General features: G+C 46.9%; 1 protein-coding gene across 2 annotated transcripts in view; it reads left to right on the top strand.

Annotated features, from left to right (window-relative positions):
* The window catches only part of SHLD2 (shieldin complex subunit 2), a 1,133,281-nt gene that overhangs the window by 870,454 nt on the left and 242,917 nt on the right, over window positions 1-19,910 (top strand). Inside the window, exon 7 of one of the 2 annotated variants that reach the window (XR_015295898.1) lies at window positions 19,496-19,854. Coding sequence is in view for 1 of the 2 variants with exons in the window: in XM_086922015.1 (XP_086778141.1) it covers window positions 19,496-19,730 (235 nt within the window). In the remaining variant the exon portion in view is untranslated. The remainder of the gene's footprint in view (window positions 1-19,495; window positions 19,855-19,910) is intronic. The other variant, XM_086922015.1, reaches the window with a different exon arrangement.

Raw genomic sequence — 19,910 nt, 5'->3', positions numbered from 1 at the left:
TGTAGCTGTCCTCTATCGTCCTCTGCGGTTTTAAGGAACCGTTCCATTATCTTGCCCAACTGCTCCTGAGATTCGGCCATCCTCTTTACCACGGCCTCCATGCTTCCAGTGGATCCCACTTCTGACACCAGCTGTGAACGTGGGGTGACGGCGGGCTGGTAAAGCAGGCAAGGAGGTCGGATGTAGTGGGCAATATCGGGTCTTTTTTTTCAACACAAAGTCGGTTTCCAGTAAATAATAGGTAAACAAAGAAAAACGAGGCTCCAAGGTAAGGTGTCTTGATCCTCTCGAGGTGGGCTGGGTCTTGGGTCTTCGGGAAGTCGGGATGTCCGGAGAAGGGGGAAGGTTCTCGGAGGTCAGGAAGAGAAAAGAAATAAGGAGCCGTTAGTCCTGCTGGGCTTGCTGTAGTCACAACCGTTACCAACACCAGGGTTCTAGTGAGGGACTCGGAAGATGACCGTGAGGCAAGGGAAGAGGGGAGGAGGGTTTAGGGAGAAAGAAAGAAGGGTGTCCGGGTGAAAGGCGTGAAGAAAATGGAGTAGGTTGTAGTGCTTTACAGGGTGCTGGGTGCTTTACAGGATTTTACAGTGCTATCAGGTCCGTGTCTAAAAGAGAGACTAAATAAATACAGGGATACTATATGCAGAGCACCTAATGTGCTACAAAGGGGGTGGTTTGTTGGTACTCACACACTCCGCCTCAACTCTCCGATGAGTTGTGGCCGCTCTTCAGCCACCTCCTGGGGACTCCACCAGTCTTCCGTCCACACGTCTGCTTCTTCGTTCGCCTGCTCCTCCTCCACTGCGGTCCGAGTCTCCTTCCACAAGATCGCTGCTCCGACGGTGTCTCTCCCTCGGCTTCCGTCTTTTCCCTGTTCCGGAGTTGGAGTTGAGGCGGGATTTCCGGGGTCAGGGCGATGTGCTTCCGGTACGTGACCTCCTCCGATTGGTTCCGGCAAGAAAGAGAGGGGCGGGGATCTTGTTGTCAGGGTTGCTTCCAAGGACGCCTCGGGATACGTTTCTGAGAAGGGCAGTTGTCCGAGGGGAGTAAGTCCAGGCGGGGTGAGTAACGGGGTCTCATCACAGTCCTGTTCTTCTGCCCCCTGAGGCACCGCCCGAATCTGTATATCATTTCAGCAAGAGCGATTCTCCAGGTCCTCCGCATGAGATTGAAGGTCCAGATGTTGATCTTGCAGCCTGATCACCACCTGTTGGACCTGGGACACCTCTTCATCTCTGGCTGTTGTTTGGTTCTCTAGTTTGTCCATTCGCTCCCCCACAGAGTCGATATCTTTGTGCATCTTGCGGATTTCAGCAGTAAGATCTTTCTTCATGGTGTGGAACTCTCTGGTGAGGTCCACGAAAAGGGATTCCAGGACGCATGGGGTGACAGGTACGTCTGGTTCCACTGATCCCCTCCTCTCAGCAGCCCCTCCAGTATGTGACATTGTCACTTTTCCACCAACCCCTACCTTAAGTAAAAAGTCTTTTACAGATCTGTCCTTACGAGCTCTGGCAACAGCCTCTTGTAGGAGTCTCCACTTCCAGTCCACAGTTAAGTGGTCGTGAGCAGGGACAGTACGTGTCAGTTAGATCAGTGTAGTAGGCCTCCAGGCCCGATCCGCAAGTGGGCCCCCCTGCCACCTGGGCCACTGTTAGAAATGGGGATTTCTGGTTGGCTAAGGCTTGCGCCAAAGCCAGGCAGAGACCGCCATTCTACGTCAGGGCAATTAAGTCACCCGCCAAGATAACCCCTGCTCACCCCCTTGGTAGCTTGGCAAGAGCAGTCAGGCTTATCCCGGAGGCAAGGTGTAAAGCGTTTGCGGGCGCACCCAGCAACAACACCCAAGGCCCACCACAAAGGAAACTCCACACAAGGTTATATAAAAAAATAGCCTTTGTATTATACCAAACACATTAGATAATAAACACCCACTTTACAATGTGCCACAGGCACGGGCAGAATTTACAGGGGATTATGTACACGGGACAGGGCCACTTGGGCAACTGTCAGGAATAAGCACTCTTAGAACTAGCACTTTGTAGAAATGGCACTTTGTAGGAATAGCCCTTAGAACATAGAATAATTGTAGCACCAAATAGCACATGTAGCACACAACCAGTAACCACTGGTAAAAGGTAGGTACACACTACGCAACCCTAACAACCTTAAGCATATATCACACAGGGGACCATGAGCTCACTAGTAGAACCTATATTAGGAAAAACAACCTCCTAAGCATAAACATACATTAAGAAGTATAGGCAATAAGGCATTGGATAATATGCAGAAATCACATTAGGCAGGTAATCACATTTGCGCCAAAAGATCACAGAACTAACCCCAGGCCAATTTGGCCTCTCAGGGGCTCACAGGCCCAATGTCCAGAATGTTTGGGCTGGTTGCGCAGGCAGCCAAAGAAGAATGCGCAAGGGTTCCTGGGGGCATAAACGGTGCAGCTGCGCACTAAGTGCTGGGCAGCTGGGTAACTGAGCCTGGCACCAGCATGCCTCCTGGCTCTCCTTCTGGGGCTCTAAATAAACTGTGCCCAAAATAACGTGGGAGCCTTGCAAGCTCTATAAACAAATAACTGTGCCCTCAAGAGCCTCGTGGGCTGTAGAAAAATGCTAGCCCACTGGGGGAGTGGCCCGCTGCCAACCGGGGCCACCCTTCCCTCGAAAATGCCCCCGAGACGTTGGAGCCCACAGGCTCTAAACACAGAATGCCCCCCAAACAAGGTTTGGGGGGCCACAGGGCTTCAGAATGACCCAGAAATGCCGCCAAAACACGGTGGGAGCGGCCCCCTGCCAACCGGGGCCGCTCTATGCCCACTGAAACTGCCCCCACACTGGTGGAGACTCTCAGGCTCTACATAAACTGTTGCCCCTGTCGTAAGAGCCTCTCGGGCTCTGAACAAATGCTCCCAGGATCGTTGGAGTCTTGTGCAACAGCGGCCCCCAGCAATGAAGATAGCACTACGGGGGGCGGGCACCGGCAATGTGCCCCGACGCCCCCCTCTCCCCAACGGAAGACCAATGGCCCCACTCACTGAGGCCTGGGACGGGGGCTCCTCTCGAGAAGGCGGAGGACTCTGGCTGCACGCGGGCTCTCCTCTCGGTACAGGAGCCCCGCCAGCCACTGCAGCACGCCTCCTGTGTAGTTCCGGCTGCGCTTGTCTTCCTGCTTCCGGGGCCTGCTCCTGGGCAGCGGTGCAATTGGGCGGCCCTCGTTCCGGGTCGCCCGCCTCCAACCAGTCAACAGTGCCTGCCTTCCGGGTCGTGCCGATAGCGGCCCGGGAGGAACTTTGAAGAGCGGCTCGGGCCGTGGTGGTTGCCCAGTTGGCGCGGCAAGTTGCGGGGTGGGCACCCGAGTTAAGAACAGGTCCGTGGTGGGGTGGGCACTCGCTAGGGGTTCCTAAACAAAACAGCCACAAGGTCCCTGGTGGGGTGGGCACCCGCCAGGGATATTAAAAAAAATAAACAGCAAATGTGCGGGGTGGCACCCGCGCTGCGGATCGGAAGAAAAGAGAGGGTATCCCCACGCTGGGTAATCCCTCGAGGCAGGGATCACAGCTCCAGCTGCGCCAATGCTCTGTTTTTAGAAGGGGAAGGCCAGCGCTCCCCAGGGCTGGCAGGCAGGAATCCCTAAAGTCCAGTAAGGTTTCTTGTAGGAGGTGTGGGTGCAAGGGCTGTGCACAGGGGCCAGCTCAGAGGGCACTCCAGGCAGGGAGGCAGTCCCAGTGGCGGTCCTCCTGGTGCCCAGCAGTAGCAGCAGCCCCCCCCCCCTCAAGTTAAGGTCAGCAGAGAACATTTTGTATGGGGTCACAGCCCCTTTTTATACACCTAATTCCTTTGTCTGTGTCTGCAGGGTGGGGGAAAACCAGACGCAGCTGGTTTTGGCACACTCTGTTGTGCTCAGCCCCTCTCACCATTCACTGGCCAGGCTAGGGACATCAGACACACCACAGGGGGTGGAGCCAGCATTGTGTAGGGAAAGCCCAGCCCTATTCAGGTCCCAGGTGCACTCCTCCCACCCATCTGGCTTTCAATCTCCCTATTCACCACCGGGGCAGACCCATCTGACTCCTGGAGCCAGGCTCATCAGCCAGCTCCAGCCAATCACAAGCCCGACAGTCACTGCACCTTTATTCCACAGACATGCCAACTTCTAGAAGTGGCACTTCCACACTAGACACATTAATGCCGCACACATCATCGCACAGCATTTAATCACACGAGTCCGCACATACCAAACTCGACCCTGCACTCCCCACACATCAGGAACTACCATGAACACATACATTCCCCATGCATTCCTATGGGAGGGCAGGCCAACTGCACCACATGCACAACTTTACACTGAGAAACAGTGGTAAAGTGTGCAGAAGCCAAAAATAACTTAACACCAGGTCACAATTAAAAGCAAAAAGTTTAGGGATGAACCTGCCAGAAGGGCCAAGTCCAACAGCCACGTTAAAAGGAGATTTGCAGAGTGTACTTTTGGGGGGTAGCGTTGTGTGTGATGTGTCGCGCAATGGGAGACGCCTCTAACTCAGCGCACGCTGCTAATGTCCGGTGGGTAGAGAAGGCCCACCTCCGTGTTGGTACCTCAGAAGTTGTGAGGGAGTATCCAAGGTTGAGGATACCAAGCCTGGGATGTGCCCACCAATTGTGGCCCACCTCCTGGATCTGTGGCGGTGTGGGGGCCGTAGGGTTACGGGAAGGAAGGGGCACTCGAACCACACATCGCTGTCTCCTCCAGGTCCTCACTCACCATGTGGCAGTTGCTATTGCAGGGCTTCCCCCATCCGTGCTCTCTAGGACGATATGGCGCTGTGCAGCTTTTCAGCATGTGTTGTATAGCGTACAGAGATGGGCCCCTTGGTGCCCGGCTCCTAACTGTCGCCATGATCAACACTCTTCTCCCGGGAAGCGAAGGAGCCGGGTGTTGTCCTGCAAAATGCTGTGACCTGGGATGCAAGTAGAGGCCCGGAATTGGCGTGCCGCGCCCCCCTCGGGAGAGTCCGTTAGCCCCAGTGTAGTGGCGGTGGGTCCTGATGGCAGCAGGTCTTGGGGAGTGCTGCAGTGCCGGGAATGGAAAACCCAATAACCCAAGCAAACGGCTCACCTCAGTGGGAACTGTGTAGCTTTCGCCGTACTCAGTACTCCTCTCTTGGGACATGGGGGAGCAGCGACAGCAGAGACTGCGATCAGGGGTGCAGGTACCGGTCCGGAGTTGGTGCGTCGCGCCCCTGGGGAAATCCGCTGGTCCCGGTGCAGCGGTGGTGGGCCCAGATGGCGGCAGATCCTGGAGAGTTCGGTGGCGCCCGGAAGGGCAGGCCCAACAAACCAGGCACGCCCGGCAGCCGAATCGTGCTGTATAAAGGCTCACCTTGGCGGGGGCAGCACAACTTCTTCAGCTGGCTCAGACCTGCGCCGCAATCTTGTTGCTGTGGTGGAGGTGCGTCTCACGTGTGCTTTGGTCCCTTCCAGTCACCCGGCGTCAGGTCTGCTCAAGCCTCCCGGCTCTTGGCCAATGCTCAGCAGGGGCGCTCATAAGCTGCAGTGCCTGTCTCAGTCGCCTCCACAGTGAGCCAGCCGCCAAGCGCTCACAGCTCAGACTGCCTTCGGGTCTGGAGGTCAGATGTTAGACAAATTCACCGCACCCAAGGAAAGTCTTAGGTGCTAGGGCTTGTCACGGGCCCAGGGGCAGTGTTCGAAACTGCATGATGACGCGGTCCCATCTCTGCCTCCTGCCTGTGGACCCAGACCTGCTGGGAACACCAAGGTGTTATGTATTCATTTATGTGCGCGTGTTTGTATACACGCGCTGTCATTCTTTATGTTCTGATTTCTCACATGCTTGCATGCACGTGTATGTTCTTTTTAATGTACTGTTATTGTGTTGTCTTTTGAATGCTCTGTCTCATGGAATAATCCTTGTGTTCTACACTCTTGGATCGGGCCGTTAAGTCAAGGCAGGCAAAAGGAGACAGTTGCTGGAAGCAGCCTGGGGACGTCAGACCAGTAACCGGAGGTGCTTCTTTGTACGGAATAAATCTTCACTTTTATAACTTCATCAGTTTATTTATTTACACAACAATTTGGGGACGAGCATGATATTTTAATGAAGCATCAAAGAAGCACTGTGTTACTTCTTATATTTATTTTTTTAATGATTTAAAAAAAATATATTCTCTTCCGGAACCTTTAATTAGCATTTTTTGTAATGACCATAAATCAATTGCACATTTACCACGGATTTGCGTGCATTATTTTCACCGCCTATAGTCTCCGTGTTGGATTTAGTTTTTCTCCATCGTTATCTCTATGTGGCATCCTTGTTGAATTTTTATATTTGGACGGCTTTGTTGATCTTTCGTAGAGGAATCGAATCAGGATTCACTACTCTTTGAGTATCTCAGCCTAGAGCAAAAGAAAACGTTCAAGGATCTGCCTATTACATGTGATGTAGTTTTGTTAATATCAGTGCTCGGACGGCGTGGAAGCACCATCTCAGCTGGTTTGGAATTCATGTTTTTTTTTTCAACCCTGTTAGTATTTCTGCCCAGAGCAAGGAAATCTGTCAGACATTTTCTTTGCGATTTGTTATCAATCTTCAAGGATTCTACTTACCAGAACTTCTGCGAGACGAACGTCGTGTTTGTTGCGCGTGTGATGTTCTCCGGCGCTTGAAGATTCTCAAGCTACGCACTACGCTCTATGGACTTCGTGGTTGTGCGTGTTACGTCAGTCAGCAGATTAACAACTTCCGGTCTATCTTTCTTTCTAGTGACTGAACTTGCGCATGCCCATGGACTATTTTCAACGCAGTTCGTGTGCAAGTGAAAGTGTTTGATTTAATATTTTTGTTGGTTTAGCTCAGTTTTAACTGAATTATTTGACAACTCGTGAGAAGTTTTCCTTCCTCTTCCCTCTCAACTGGACTTACGCTTATTACCAAATTGACAAATCTACAACTGGTGATGTATCAATGTATTTTAATATTTTCTAATTATTTTTCTTTCTCTCGTACTTCTTGTGCAACTATTTTATTGTTTATATAAGTGATATCTATAGATATATATTTTTGTTTTTCTTAGAAAGGAAAAAAGTAACAATAGTAATAGTAATATTTATATTAAATTAAGAGAAAAATATGTGTGCTCAAGGATATACATTATCCCCCCACAGTGTTTTTGGACTGCAGGAAATTCACCCTGCATGCCCTGGATTGAATGGAAAGCTTATTGTTTAAATTATATCAAAACTTTAGATACCAACGGGAAAATGAAACCTGCAGAAAAGAAAGGCATATTTTTACACTCATTAGGGCCTGAATGGCTTAAAGCTTCCAATCAATTACCTATAACAGAGAGCAGCAGTGACATGAATGTCTTTGATAAGGCTATATTTGATTTTGACAAATTTTGTTCCCCAAAAGTGTGTATTGGTATTTCAAGGTATAGATTTTTCCAAAGGAAACAACTTGGTAATGAAACAGTTGATAATTATGTTTCAGCACTTAAAACGTTATCTCTGGATTGTACGTTTGGTACTCTCCAAGATGATTTGATTAGAGACCAAGTTGTCATACATGTTAATAACTCTACCATTCTTATTCAATCTTTATTTCGGCCAATTTGACCATCAAAGATATGCAAAATACACGCGAGAAACAATGTAAAACCATCGTAAAATGAGCAGCAGCAAAATTTATACAGTGTAAAATCATTCCACCCTAGAAATAAATACTACTAGAGTGGGAACAGATAAAAGACCATACATTTAAAATTCTTAATCTAAAAGTTAGGTGGGGCACTGCGACTTTAAAATACGGGTGCAAGTATGCCAGACATTTGTAAGAAATTTAGCTAGTGCAAAGACCGTTGGTCCCGAGACGTCAGTTTTTAAAATTCTATACATCGGGAGGTACTCCCTGCAGCCAAGGTTTCTGATGAGTGGTAGGAGCCAATATTTCCTGGCGGCCTTGTAAGTTGGACAAAACAAGACCACATGTAAATCGCTTTCCTCAGCACAGGTACATGCCGGGCATTGCTTGGTAGAGGGCGGTGTTGACCAGGAGCTAGTATAAGACCGCAGAGGCAGTGTGCCATATCTCCATTGGAGAAATAGCTTCCTGGCCAGCATGGGAGTCATACCATCCAGAACCCTCTCCAGCCTGTATGAGTCCTTGCTTTGCGTAAATACAGATGTCAATGACCCCTCACCCTGGCAATCTAAGACCGTAGCTAGTTTCTGCTCATGATAAACATTGGCCAAGACTCTTCGGGGGATCCTTAGTGAAGCATTAGCTGGATCAGACAATAGGTCGGGGAGCCCTAGTCTCACACAGGACGTGTTTATATATTTTATCCACGGGATCTGTAGGGCTTTGGGGTGGGTTAGAAACTCCCTCAGTTCTGCCCTGTAGGTGACAAGTTCTTCACTACTCCATAACCTTCGCCAGAAGGCTATGGGTCTGAGACACAGTTCATCTGCTATTGGTCTCAATCCCAGGTCCATCCTCAGGGGGAGGAGCGGTGTACTGGACGGGAGTGCAACTATCTGTCTAATAAAGTTGTTCTCAATTATAGACAGACTGTGGGAAGATGTATGGCCCCACAATTCCGCCCCATACATAATAGCCCCCCTGGCCTGTGCCTTGTAGATCTGGATAACCGGCCCCAGTGGTCGATATGTGGAACTTTTCATCATCCGAGCAATGCCACCAGTGGTCTGCACTAGTTTAAGGTTAGCCCTAGTCTGGTGTGCTCCCCAAGACATGGTTTCATTCAACGTTACACCCAGGTATTCAAAGGTGGAGACTCTCTCTAGACGTGATGATCCCAGTAAGGGGTTCGGGCGTGATCTTTGGGTTGGGTTTAGGACCATGAACTTAGTTTTTGTAGCATTGATCTCCAAACCCCTTTCTGTGCAGAAAGCTACAAAAGAATCAAGGATCCTCTGTATCCCCATGGGAGTTTTGGACAGCAGCAGGGTATCGTCTGCAAACATGATTGCAGGCACCCTGCTGCCGTTCAACTTTGGAGCATCAGTGTGTTCAATGCCATTGAGATGGGCGATTACCCCATTGACAAAGAGGCAGAACAGGGCCGGTGCCAATACACAACCCTGCCTAACCCCCCTGTCAACTGGGAATCTGTCTGTCAATTCCCCAAGCTTCCCGCACCTGACCCGGGCATAGTTGTTATGATGTAGTCTCTGTAAAATTATCAGAATGTCCGGGGGGACCCCCATCTCGGCCAATACACTCCAAAGTTTCCCTCTGGGCACCAGGTCGAAGGCGGCCCTCATGTCCACAAATATAGTGTATAGGCTGCCTCCTTCGAATATCGCTGTCCTCCAATAGATAATATTCAGACGAAAGACCTTGTCCACTGTAGAGACTCCCTTCCTAAAGCCCGCCTGATATGGACTAAGGGCACCCATCTCCTCCACCCAGTCCTGGAGGCGATTCAGCAGTATCCTACCAAACAGCTTCTGGGGCACGTCTATTAAGCTGATTGGCCTGTAATTGGCTGGGAGCAGGGGCGAGCCCTTCTTAAATATAGGAACCACCTCCGCCCCCAACCAGGTACTCGGGATTTCCATGCCGTGCAGGACTGCATTATACACAGTAGCAATGTAGGGGGCCCACACATCGGGCTCCTGCTTAAACAGGTCCCCAGGGAGACCGTCCAGTCCTGGCGCCTTTCCAGATGTCAGTCCTGCGATTGCTACCTTAACCTCCCCCACTGTTATCAAATCCCCGTCATACTCAGCCAATCTATTACCGATATCAATCGTAGTTTCTCCCAGCTCAGAGCTATAAAGAGACTGGAAGTGAGCCTGCCACACCCCTGCTGCAATATTTGGCTCTATTGCCGAATGTAGGCTCCCTGTCCCCCCATTTACTACTCGCCAAAACATTTGGTAGTCTCTTGTTGCGAGGGAACTAGTGAGCTCCTCTCATTGGTTCTCCTCCCATTCAATTTTAGCATGGGCAACTAGTTTTTTATATGCCCGTCTGCTTTCTCGTAGCTTATCTCCGCCTGTTCCCTCCTTAATGCTTCTGAGGAGTTCTCCCTTTGCCTTCCTGCAGGCTGCATTATACCATGAGGATTTATGTTGCTGCCCCCTCCTGGGATTCTGTACCTTGCTAAACAGCTCAGAGGCAGCTCCCTTTATAAGGTCCTCATGTGCCTGATATAATGTATTATGGGAATCTTGGTTGTCCACATCATTAGCTAGGTCTCCCACTTTTTCCAAAATTGGAATTAGTCCTGCGTAGAGCCTCAGGAGTTTCGCTTGGCTCATGGCTAATTTTTCCCACCTGATTCTGCTCCTGTTGTTACCCAGTAGAAGTTCAGGTTTGTTCTCCTCCTTAGTTGATATAGTGGATTCTAAACCGGGGTGGATGAGATCTAGTTCTAGGGCATTGTGGTCACTATCTAGTCTTTCACTAACCCTAAAGTCCAGGATAGATGACCAGTTCGCTATCTGTACAAGGGCGTAGTCCAGGCGGGACTCTCTTCCCACTCTATTGTACGTGGGTCTGCTTGGTATGTCTGACTTGATACGCCCATTGCAAGCTCTGATTCCGTGCTTTAGAGTTAGGGCAGTAAGCTGCAGTGCTACGGGTGTCCATGCCTTCGGGGGAGGTGCTACTACAGAAGGTACTGACCACCTGGACTCTTCTTCCATGGGAGAACCCTCTAGAAGGCCGGCCAGCGGCTCAAAATGAGAATTTAAATCCCCTCCCACTGCATAGGGTATATCCCTTGGAATTTCAGATAAATAAGCTGAAAGCTCATCTATAGTGGAAGATTCCCGCGAGACTCCCACCGGCCTAGAGTAAATATTTATCAGGGCAAGTTTCACTAGGGTCGGCCAGGCCAATAAGACCACTAGAATGTCGTCCGATGGCACCGGTAACCGTGAAGCCTGACATCCTAGGTGGGATGCCACCCAAGTTGTAAGTCCACCTGAGGGGCGGCCTTTGCCCTCCCACCTAGCCGGGATGGAAAATGACAGGTAGCCCTGGTGCCTATATTCTTCCCTTGCCCAAGTCTCCTGGAACATGCAAACATCCCCAGACTCGATATAAGTTACCCAATCATGAGTGTCCAGCTTGTTGGCTAGACCGGCCACATTCCACCAGATAAGTCTCAGGTGCACCGGAGCAACAGCGGGGGGGATTGCAGAGGTAGAAATGAGAGGGGAATCAAAGCCAGATGCTACACCAGGTGTTACATCAGGACCATTGTCATAGGTAGGTCTATTTGGGCCAGAAGGTTCACTAAAACCATTGTCAGAAGTCAGAGGATTTAGGTCAGGATTTGAGAACAGTCAATCGACCCCAACCAGTCCCTTCAGACAATCAAATCTGTTATAGTCGAAAAAGGGTGTCTCCGGAGGACGATAGACAGGTCGTGAATCATACCCCCTGTATCTGGGTCTCCGTTCAACCCTTGTCCAGCTTCCTTGTGACAGATCATGATGCGTACGAATGGGGGGGAAGAAAAAAGAGACTGGTAAAGTCTGAATGGTGGAATCAGGTGATCTATTTGACCCAGCGCATATGTGTGATACTGTCCTAGGGTCTCGGAAGGTCACCATAATGCAATCCCCTACAATTGATTTTTTCGTTTTCCCCAGCCAAGGTACCCTTCTCACCATGATGATTTCATTGTTGAGATGGGCTGGGAGAGGTCTGTTCAAATCGTTGTAGAGGTAGGGTATTAGAATTGCTAGATGGTCTTGTAACTAGATTGGCCATGAGCGGCTGCAAAAGGGGGACGGCAGCCGTACCCAAAGGAGGTCCCGCGTTGATAGGAGGGTTTTGAATGTTAAGGGAGGTTTTAATTGGCGGATTGGGCTCAGGGGTTCTACTCTGTTTGCTGGCTGAGTTTTTCAGGCTGGTTAGGGTTGCCTCCAAAATCGTAAGTCTGATCTCTACTTTCTTCAGACTCTCGCTAATGGGCAGCAAGAGTGATCTAAGTAGAAATTCTATGTTCCCCAGAGAAGTAACGGGAGGTGATGTATTTGATGAACTGTCCCCTTGGTTGCTGGTGGAAGCCGTGGTATTAGTATTAGTACCCTTGGCAGGAGTGGCATTATGCACATTCGATGTAATCCTATCAGACATAGAAACGGACTTCTGTGCTTTTCCAAAGTCGGAATGGGGGATCTTAGTCTTCCCCTGTCCTCCCCTCAACTTCCTTTTATGCTTATTTGGTAGTGGGCCATGCACCTCTGCCACCACAATTTGCTTTGGCTTTGTTTTCCTGAGTTTAGCTGCGGGGGATGTTTGAGTGACTAAGTCAACAGCCATGCTGCTAGAGCTTGAGAGTGGGATGACGTCCAAGGTCTGTTCAGTAAATGAGCAGAGATTGGGGATGCCATCCCGCAGTAATAGGGGGACGCCTTCTTGGGATGGTAGATCTTGACTGACATTGAGGGAACCTCCCTCTTGGGAGATAGGATAGGGAATTATGTCACTAAGGGGCCTATTTTTCATATGCTCAATAGAGCGGCGACGCTCCACCCTACGCTTCTCCAAGGAGGATTCCTTACCCCCATCCCCCTTTGCTGATTTAAAATAATTGTCCAGAGTCCCGGTGTTACCTCCTCCCACCTTCACTGGTGTTCCCACTATGGACGGCGATGGCATGTCCAAAACCTGGATCAAAGTCCAGATGGGATCAAGGAAGTACAGATGAAAGAGAGTGGGCCCAGCCCGGCCTCCTACGGCCCCTGACGTCCCCAGACCGTCCCGCCCTTGTCCCGGGCTTCTCCCGGTCGCTCCCGCGTCTGCGGGGCTAAGCCGTTATTTTTGTATGGTCCAAAAAAGGAAAGGGAAGGGAGGAGCCTGCAGGGAGAGCTGCCCAGGTGGCTTGAATGAGGGTGGGCGGGCGCTCCTGGGACAGGTAGTCCTGCGCCTCCGCCTACTCGCAGCCCTGCAGGTTTGGTGATTAATTTCCAGTCCGGTTGCCAGAAAGTTTCAGGACTGCTTCCCAAGCGACGCGGGACCCGCGTAGCGGGTACCGCTAGTTGCTGACAAGAACAGGAGCAGAGGGAAATAGGGTCAGTTCCGCTACCGTGAACAAGCTGCTGCCAGGAAAATGCTTCACAGGGTGTCCCACCAGTAATTCAATTCCGCTGCCTTTTCAGCGGACCAGTGAGGGAGGAGCCTGCAGGGAGAGCTGCCCAGGTGGCTTGAATGAGGGCGGGCGGGCGCTCCTGGGACAGGTAGTCCTGCGCCTCCGCCTACTCGCAGCCCTGCAGGTTTGGTGATTATTTTCCAGTCCGGTTGCCAGAAAGTTTCAGGACTGCTTCCCAAGCGACGCGGGACCCGCGTAGCGGGTACCGCTAGTTGCTGACAAGAACAGGAGCAGAGGGAAATAGGGTCAGTTCCGCTACCGTGAACAAGCTGCTGCCAGGAAAATGCTTCACAGGGTGTCCCACCAGTAGTTCAATTCCGCTGCCTTTTCAGCGGACCAGTGAGGGAGGAGCCTGCAGGGAGAGCTGCCCAGGTGGCTTGAGTGAGGGCGGGCGGGCGCTCCTGGGACAGGTAGTCCTGCGCCTCCGACTACTCGCAGCCCTGCAGGTTTGGTGATTAATTTCCAGTCCGGTTGCCAGAAAGTTTCAGGACTGCTTCCCAAGCGACGCGGGACCCGCGTAGCGGGTACCGCTAGTTGCTGACAAGAACAGGAGCAGAGGGAAATAGGGTCAGTTCCGCTACCGTGAACAAGCTGCTGCCAGGAAAATGCTTCACAGGGTGTCCCACCAGTAGTTCAATTCCGCTGCCTTTTCAGCGGACCAGTGAGGGAGGAGCCTGCAGGGAGAGCTGCCCAGGTGGCTTGAATGAGGGCGGGCGGGCGCTCCTGGGACAGGTAGTCCTGCGCCTCCGCCTACTCGCAGCCCTGCAGGTTTGGTGATTATTTTCCAGTCCGGTTGCCAGAAAGTTTCAGGACTGCTTCCCAAGCGACACGGGACCCGCGTAGCGGGTACCGCTAGTTGCTGACAAGAACAGGAGCAGAGGGAAATAGGGTCAGTTCCGCTACCGTGAACAAGCTGCTGCCAGGAAAATGCTTCACAGGGTGTCCACCATTCAAGAAAGGTTGTGGGTGAATGGTGATGAAAATCTTGAGAGTATCTTAGCCATTGTTAGAAAGTAAGAGATGTCATGCAGAAGTGCACAACAAGTTAAAGGTAATGATGCTAGCATTAGCAAGGATATTGTTTCTAAAATCAATTCTAAATCTGCTAACAAGAACACAAAGTCTTCAAAGAAAAAACAAATGGTTAATGCGAAAAGTAAAGTTGATGAAAATAGAGAAAATTGGAGATGTTTCAGGTGCATTAGTAAGACCCATTTGGCTAATAACAAATCAAGCCCTGCTTTGAAACAAAATGTTCCAATTGTGGTGTCATTGGACATTTAACCTTTGCTTGCAGGAGGATGAAAAATGGTAGCAAGGTAAAATGTATCGAAAACAGTGATGACAGTGAGGATGATGAGCTCACAAAAGATTCTAACCCTAATTATTTTGTATTCAACTTAAAAGATCCTAACCACACTATCTTTAATGTTGACAATGCAGTAATAAAAAAAACTGTGTGTGAAATGATCATTGGGGGAGTGAGAGTTAATATGTCTGCTGATTCAGGTTCTTCATATTCCATCGTTAATGAGTCTGTCTGGAAATCACATTTTGTTAATAGAATTGGAAAATATTTAGAAAAAACAGACATCAATCCTGAGGGTTATTCGGGGGAAAGGATTAATATCCTTTATATTAAAATTTTAGTTTTTAGATTTAAAGATCGTCAGTGCACTGCCAAATTATACATTTCAAAGAAAGGTCCATCTGTACTTAGTTGGTTTGAGCAAGGGAAAGTAGATATCATTTTAAACTCCAATAGTCCTCATCCTTTGATGGTGGTTGATGAACTGAATGGTATTGGTTGTTCTTTGCTCAAGAAATTTCCTAGTGTTTTTAGGTCAGAAATTGGCAAACTAGTAAATTTTAAACATGAAATTCGTTTAAAAGAGAACACATGCCCTAAGAATCATAAAGCACGTAATATTCGCTTAGCTGTGCGTGAGGAAGTTAAAAATGAGCTGAAAGCTTTCGTCAAAGATGCCATAATTGAAAGAAAAGAAAAGAATTGAATCCTCAGAGTGGGTTTCTCCCATTGTGGTAGCCAGACGTGCCAACGGCAAGGTTAGACTTGCATTGATCTACGCCATCTCAACAATAATATAATTATTGATCAGTTTACTTTACCTCGCATCTCAGAAATGCTAGCCACAGTTCGTGGAGCAAAATCTTTTTCAACAGTTGATTTGTCGGCAGCATATGACCAAATTGAATTACATGATAAGATCAAGGACTTTACGGCGTATATAAATCCTTTTGGATGTTTTAGGTTTCATAGGATGCCTTTTGGACTTGCGTCCGCTGCTGCAATTTTTCAACGTGTCATGCAAGACATTTTGACTAATTGTAAAAATGCTGTCTGTTTTCAGGACGACATTTTAGTGTTTGGAAACAGTGAACAAGAACACATTGCGACTTTAAAGATTGTCCTTTGTGCCCTTAGTGACCATGGTTTGACCATTAAACATGAGAAGTGCAAATTCAGGCTACATTCATGACTTATCTTGGTCATGAGTTGTGTGAGGAAGGTATCAAACCCATACCTGATTTAGTCGAAACTATTAGAGCAGCACCACATCCTTTATCTAAAAATGATGTTAGATCAGTTTTAGGCTTAACATAGTTTTATGCAAAATACATTCCTAATTTTTCTTGTCGTACTTACAACATTAGACAATTAATCAAACATAAGAATACATTTGCGTGGTCTAATCATTGTGAAACAGAATTTCAAGATGTAAAAAATACTATTTCTACTGCTACAGCTCTTTCTTGCTTTGGTCCTTCGCTATTGTGCATCATAACTACTGATGCCAGCTCTAAAGGTTTAGGTGCTGTACTTGCTCAAAAACATGAATCTAGAACTCTTACCCCAGCTGAAGAGAAGTACTCCACAATAGAAAGAGAAACCTTAGCCTGTGTATGGGCTCTAGAACATTTTAGAGCATACATATGGGGTAAGGAGTGTCTAATTAGAAGCGATCACAAACCTTTAGTGCGCTTACTTACCACAGTGGGCATGTTGAGGGCTTCTGCGCGCATTGCTCGCATGTCTATGTGTCTACAAGATTTCATTTACACTATTGTGTATGTACCAGGCAAAGAAAATGTTACAGCTGATTTTTTATCCAGAATGCCTTTACCCATTAAGGATGATCTTCATAGCGAATGGGACGATCTACACATAGCCATGGTACATGATGAAGGTCCAATGTCTATTGATCGGAATCTGTGGTTCAAAGAATTTAACAATGACATTTATTAAAACAGGTTGCTAGTTACATATTTAATGTGTGGCCTAATAGGAGAAACATCAGTCCAGAGCTTAGGAGTTTTTGGGAAATCGGAAATGAGTTATCCTGCGTTAACAATATAGTCAAAAGAGGTGATCGTGTTGTTCCTCCCAACAATTTAAGATGTTTGATAGTCTCTCATGGCCATGAAGGACATAGTGGTATTGTAAGAACGAAACAAACTGTGAAAAGTTTTTATTGGTTCCCTGGGATGGGTAGGTTCATTGAACATATGGTAAGAAACTGTATCACTTGTGCTAACTCTGATAAATCATTAGTTATCCTTAAACCCAATGTGGGTAGTCATGTAATTCCTGAAAATCCATGGGACACCATTGCTATGGACATCATGGGGCCTGTTGGTTGCAATTCAAAATTTATTTTAGCAGCTATTGATATTTTTTCTAAATGGCCAGTCATTAAGATTGTTGATAAAATTGATACTAATTCTGTGTTAACATTTTTAGATGAAATTTTTACTGAGGAGGGCTTACCAGTGTGTCTTATTACCGATAATGGTGTTCAATTTCTTTCCAATATGGATAAAGCATATTTTAAAAGAGTTGGTGTTATTCATGCTACTACATCTTTATACAACCCAAGTGGCAATGGCGTTATTGAGAGATTTAACAGGGTTCTCAAGAATGCCATTCAGATTACAGGAGTGGAAAATGACAGGTGGGAATTACAAGTTCATAAAACTGTGTGGATGTACAGAACCACTACAGACTTAATGACAGGGTCTTCTCCTTTCGAAATCATGAGAGGGAGACTTCCCAGAACAAAAGTCAATCCTTCATGGTTACTTCCGCCAACTTCATCTAACGTAAATTTGGAAAGTGCAAAAGAAAAGCTATCTCAGACACATGCTATTAATTAAGAGAAGTTTGCTGGGAAAAGAGGTTCTAAGGAAGACCCTTTGTTTGAAATTGGTATGCTTGTTAAGGTAAAAAAAACATGGAAAGTTAAAAAAAGGTGAGAGTCAATATATGGGTCCTTTCGAAGTCATAGAAGTTTTAAAAAATTCTGTGAGATTATCCGACAACAAAGTGTGGAATTTAAGCAGAATAGCCATTCTTAAAGCTGATAAAAATGTGTTTTCTTGTTCTGATTACAATGGAGATGATAATTTGTACCACAATGATTCTACTTATTTAGATGAGCTAGATCATAAAGTTGCAGGAAGCAATTTTGTGCCTAATGCTAATGTTAACAGTTTTCAAGAGAATGTGACAAACACTAATGTGGTTAGTACTGATGGTTTGGTTAAAAGATCAATAAGAAAACCAAAATGGATGTCTGATTTTATCTCATTTGTAAAAGACAAAGTTGTTAAATAATTTTTTGTTTCATATTTTTTGAGGGGGAAGGTGTGTTATGTATTCATTTATGTGTGCATGTTTGTATACATGTGCTGTCATTCTTTATGTTCTGATTTCTCACGTGCTTGCATGCACGTGTCTGTTCTTTTTAATGTACTGTTATTGTGTTTTGAATGCCCTGTCTCATGGTACGATCCTTGTGTTCTACACTCTTGGATCGGGCCGTTAAGTCAAGACAGGCAAAAGGAGACAGTTGCTGGAAGCGGTCGGTGGACTTCAGACCTGTAACCGGAGGTGTTTCTTTGTATGGAATAAATCTTCACTTTTATAACTTCATCAGCTTATTTATTTACACAACACAAGGTTATAGCCTTTTTATGTATTTGACAGTACAGTTAAGTGGATACTAGATTTGAATAATTTTTATGCATAGCTACTTTTCTCTTTTCTTTACTTTCTTCATCTCTTGATTGTATTGCACTGCATTTGTTGATTCCTGCATTCAATCTGCTTTCTTTCATGCTTAATGCTTCAGCTTGACGAAAACCTCCGAATAGGAGAATCATGACACACCAAAGAGAGCCTTTGCCTCACGTCTATTTGTAAATGGCTGGATTTGGAGCTTGTTTGTTAGTTTGGGTCAAGAATTACAAGCTTTCAATGTCTCCTCCACCTCTACCTTGCCAGTGACAACCTTATATACATGCACAAAATAGGCACAAGTATTATTTGTTAAAAGTCAAGTACTTTGGGGCCAATTTCCAATGCTGGAAATGTAAGAGAAGATATTTGCATCATCTTCTGTCATAGATTTTCTACCAATGGCGCAGGTTTGCAGTTACTGTGCTTCTCCAATACCTATGGGCGCAAGAGATACTTGTCAAGGTATCAAACAGAGACTTATACTACGTTTATCGGTATAAGCCGAGATATACTGACTTTACCTAAGAATTACTCTGAAGGACTACCATTATATATTTTGGATGGACTGTTACAATATACAATCTATATTGCGTGTTATGTCTTTAAGCCTTGAGAAAGTTCCAGAAGTAGATGGAACACAACACATTGGCTGGATTTTATCTATTTTGATAATTGAAGCAACGCAATAAAGAACATAGTTTGAATATAATGGATTTCCACTATTGGCTGGTGCACCTTTCCATGTGCTACATTTCCATCTTCAGGCCCAGTCCTCTACAACAGATGTATCTTTACAAGGATATACACGAAGACCATATATTACATGCAAGGATTTTCTGCCCTCATTTTTCCCTGTTGAGAAATGTCTTCCTCTGAAACCGAGGGAAATATGTGATTGACCACACAAATTACAAACCTGGATCTCCTTCTTATTATGCACATGGTTAACACCAACAGACTCTGGCTTGCTACATAAGCTCGGAAAGTTTGCATGGCCACCATCCCTGCACCCTCATTCCATCCCATACCGGCCCTTCTCCCTCTTTGACTACCAAATGTGGGTAAGGCTACCCCACTCTGAAAGAGAAATTCCAGTTATTACATGTGCAGGTTACACTAGTTTCCATGTATTTATACCCCATCAAACCTTTTAGTAAGTGGACTGAGGTAAACAAAAATGTTTTTCAAAGGTTGCTTATAGAAGTGATTTGCACATTTAAATTGCGTTATCGGAAATCTTGTTGGATTCACCAAGATGATTAAATATCTTCTTTCTTTTCATATTCCAGGAGTAGTGCAAGTGAGAGCACACATTTCAGAGCTGAAGTTTAGATTGGACGCCCTCCAAATCAAGTATCTGATTTTGGATTCAAGCACCCCATTGGAAAATATTGTGTCATCATTACCTGCGATTACATATTCAGGGTGTGGAAAATGTGGCTTCGAGCTCAAGACAGATGAGAACATGGTCTATCAGCAGTGCTACAGATGTCTTCCATTCAACAAAGTCAAAATGTTCTACAGGTACTTTCTGTTCTATTTTGATTGACTCATTTGCATTGCTTAACATGTAGGATTTTACTTTAATGTATATGGTTTTACTTTCCAAATAAATTCTAACCAGCTGTAGTTTAGTATGAACTGTAGAGTTCAAAGCATGTGGGCTGCTGAATTCATAACTGTGCATAGATCGCCGCCTAGTGT

The sequence above is a fragment of the Lissotriton vulgaris genome, chromosome 5 (assembly GCF_964263255.1).
Source record: "Lissotriton vulgaris chromosome 5, aLisVul1.2, whole genome shotgun sequence".
In the NCBI taxonomy this organism is placed as follows: Eukaryota; Metazoa; Chordata; class Amphibia; order Caudata; family Salamandridae; genus Lissotriton; species Lissotriton vulgaris.
This window is presented reverse-complemented; position numbering and strand designations above follow the sequence as displayed.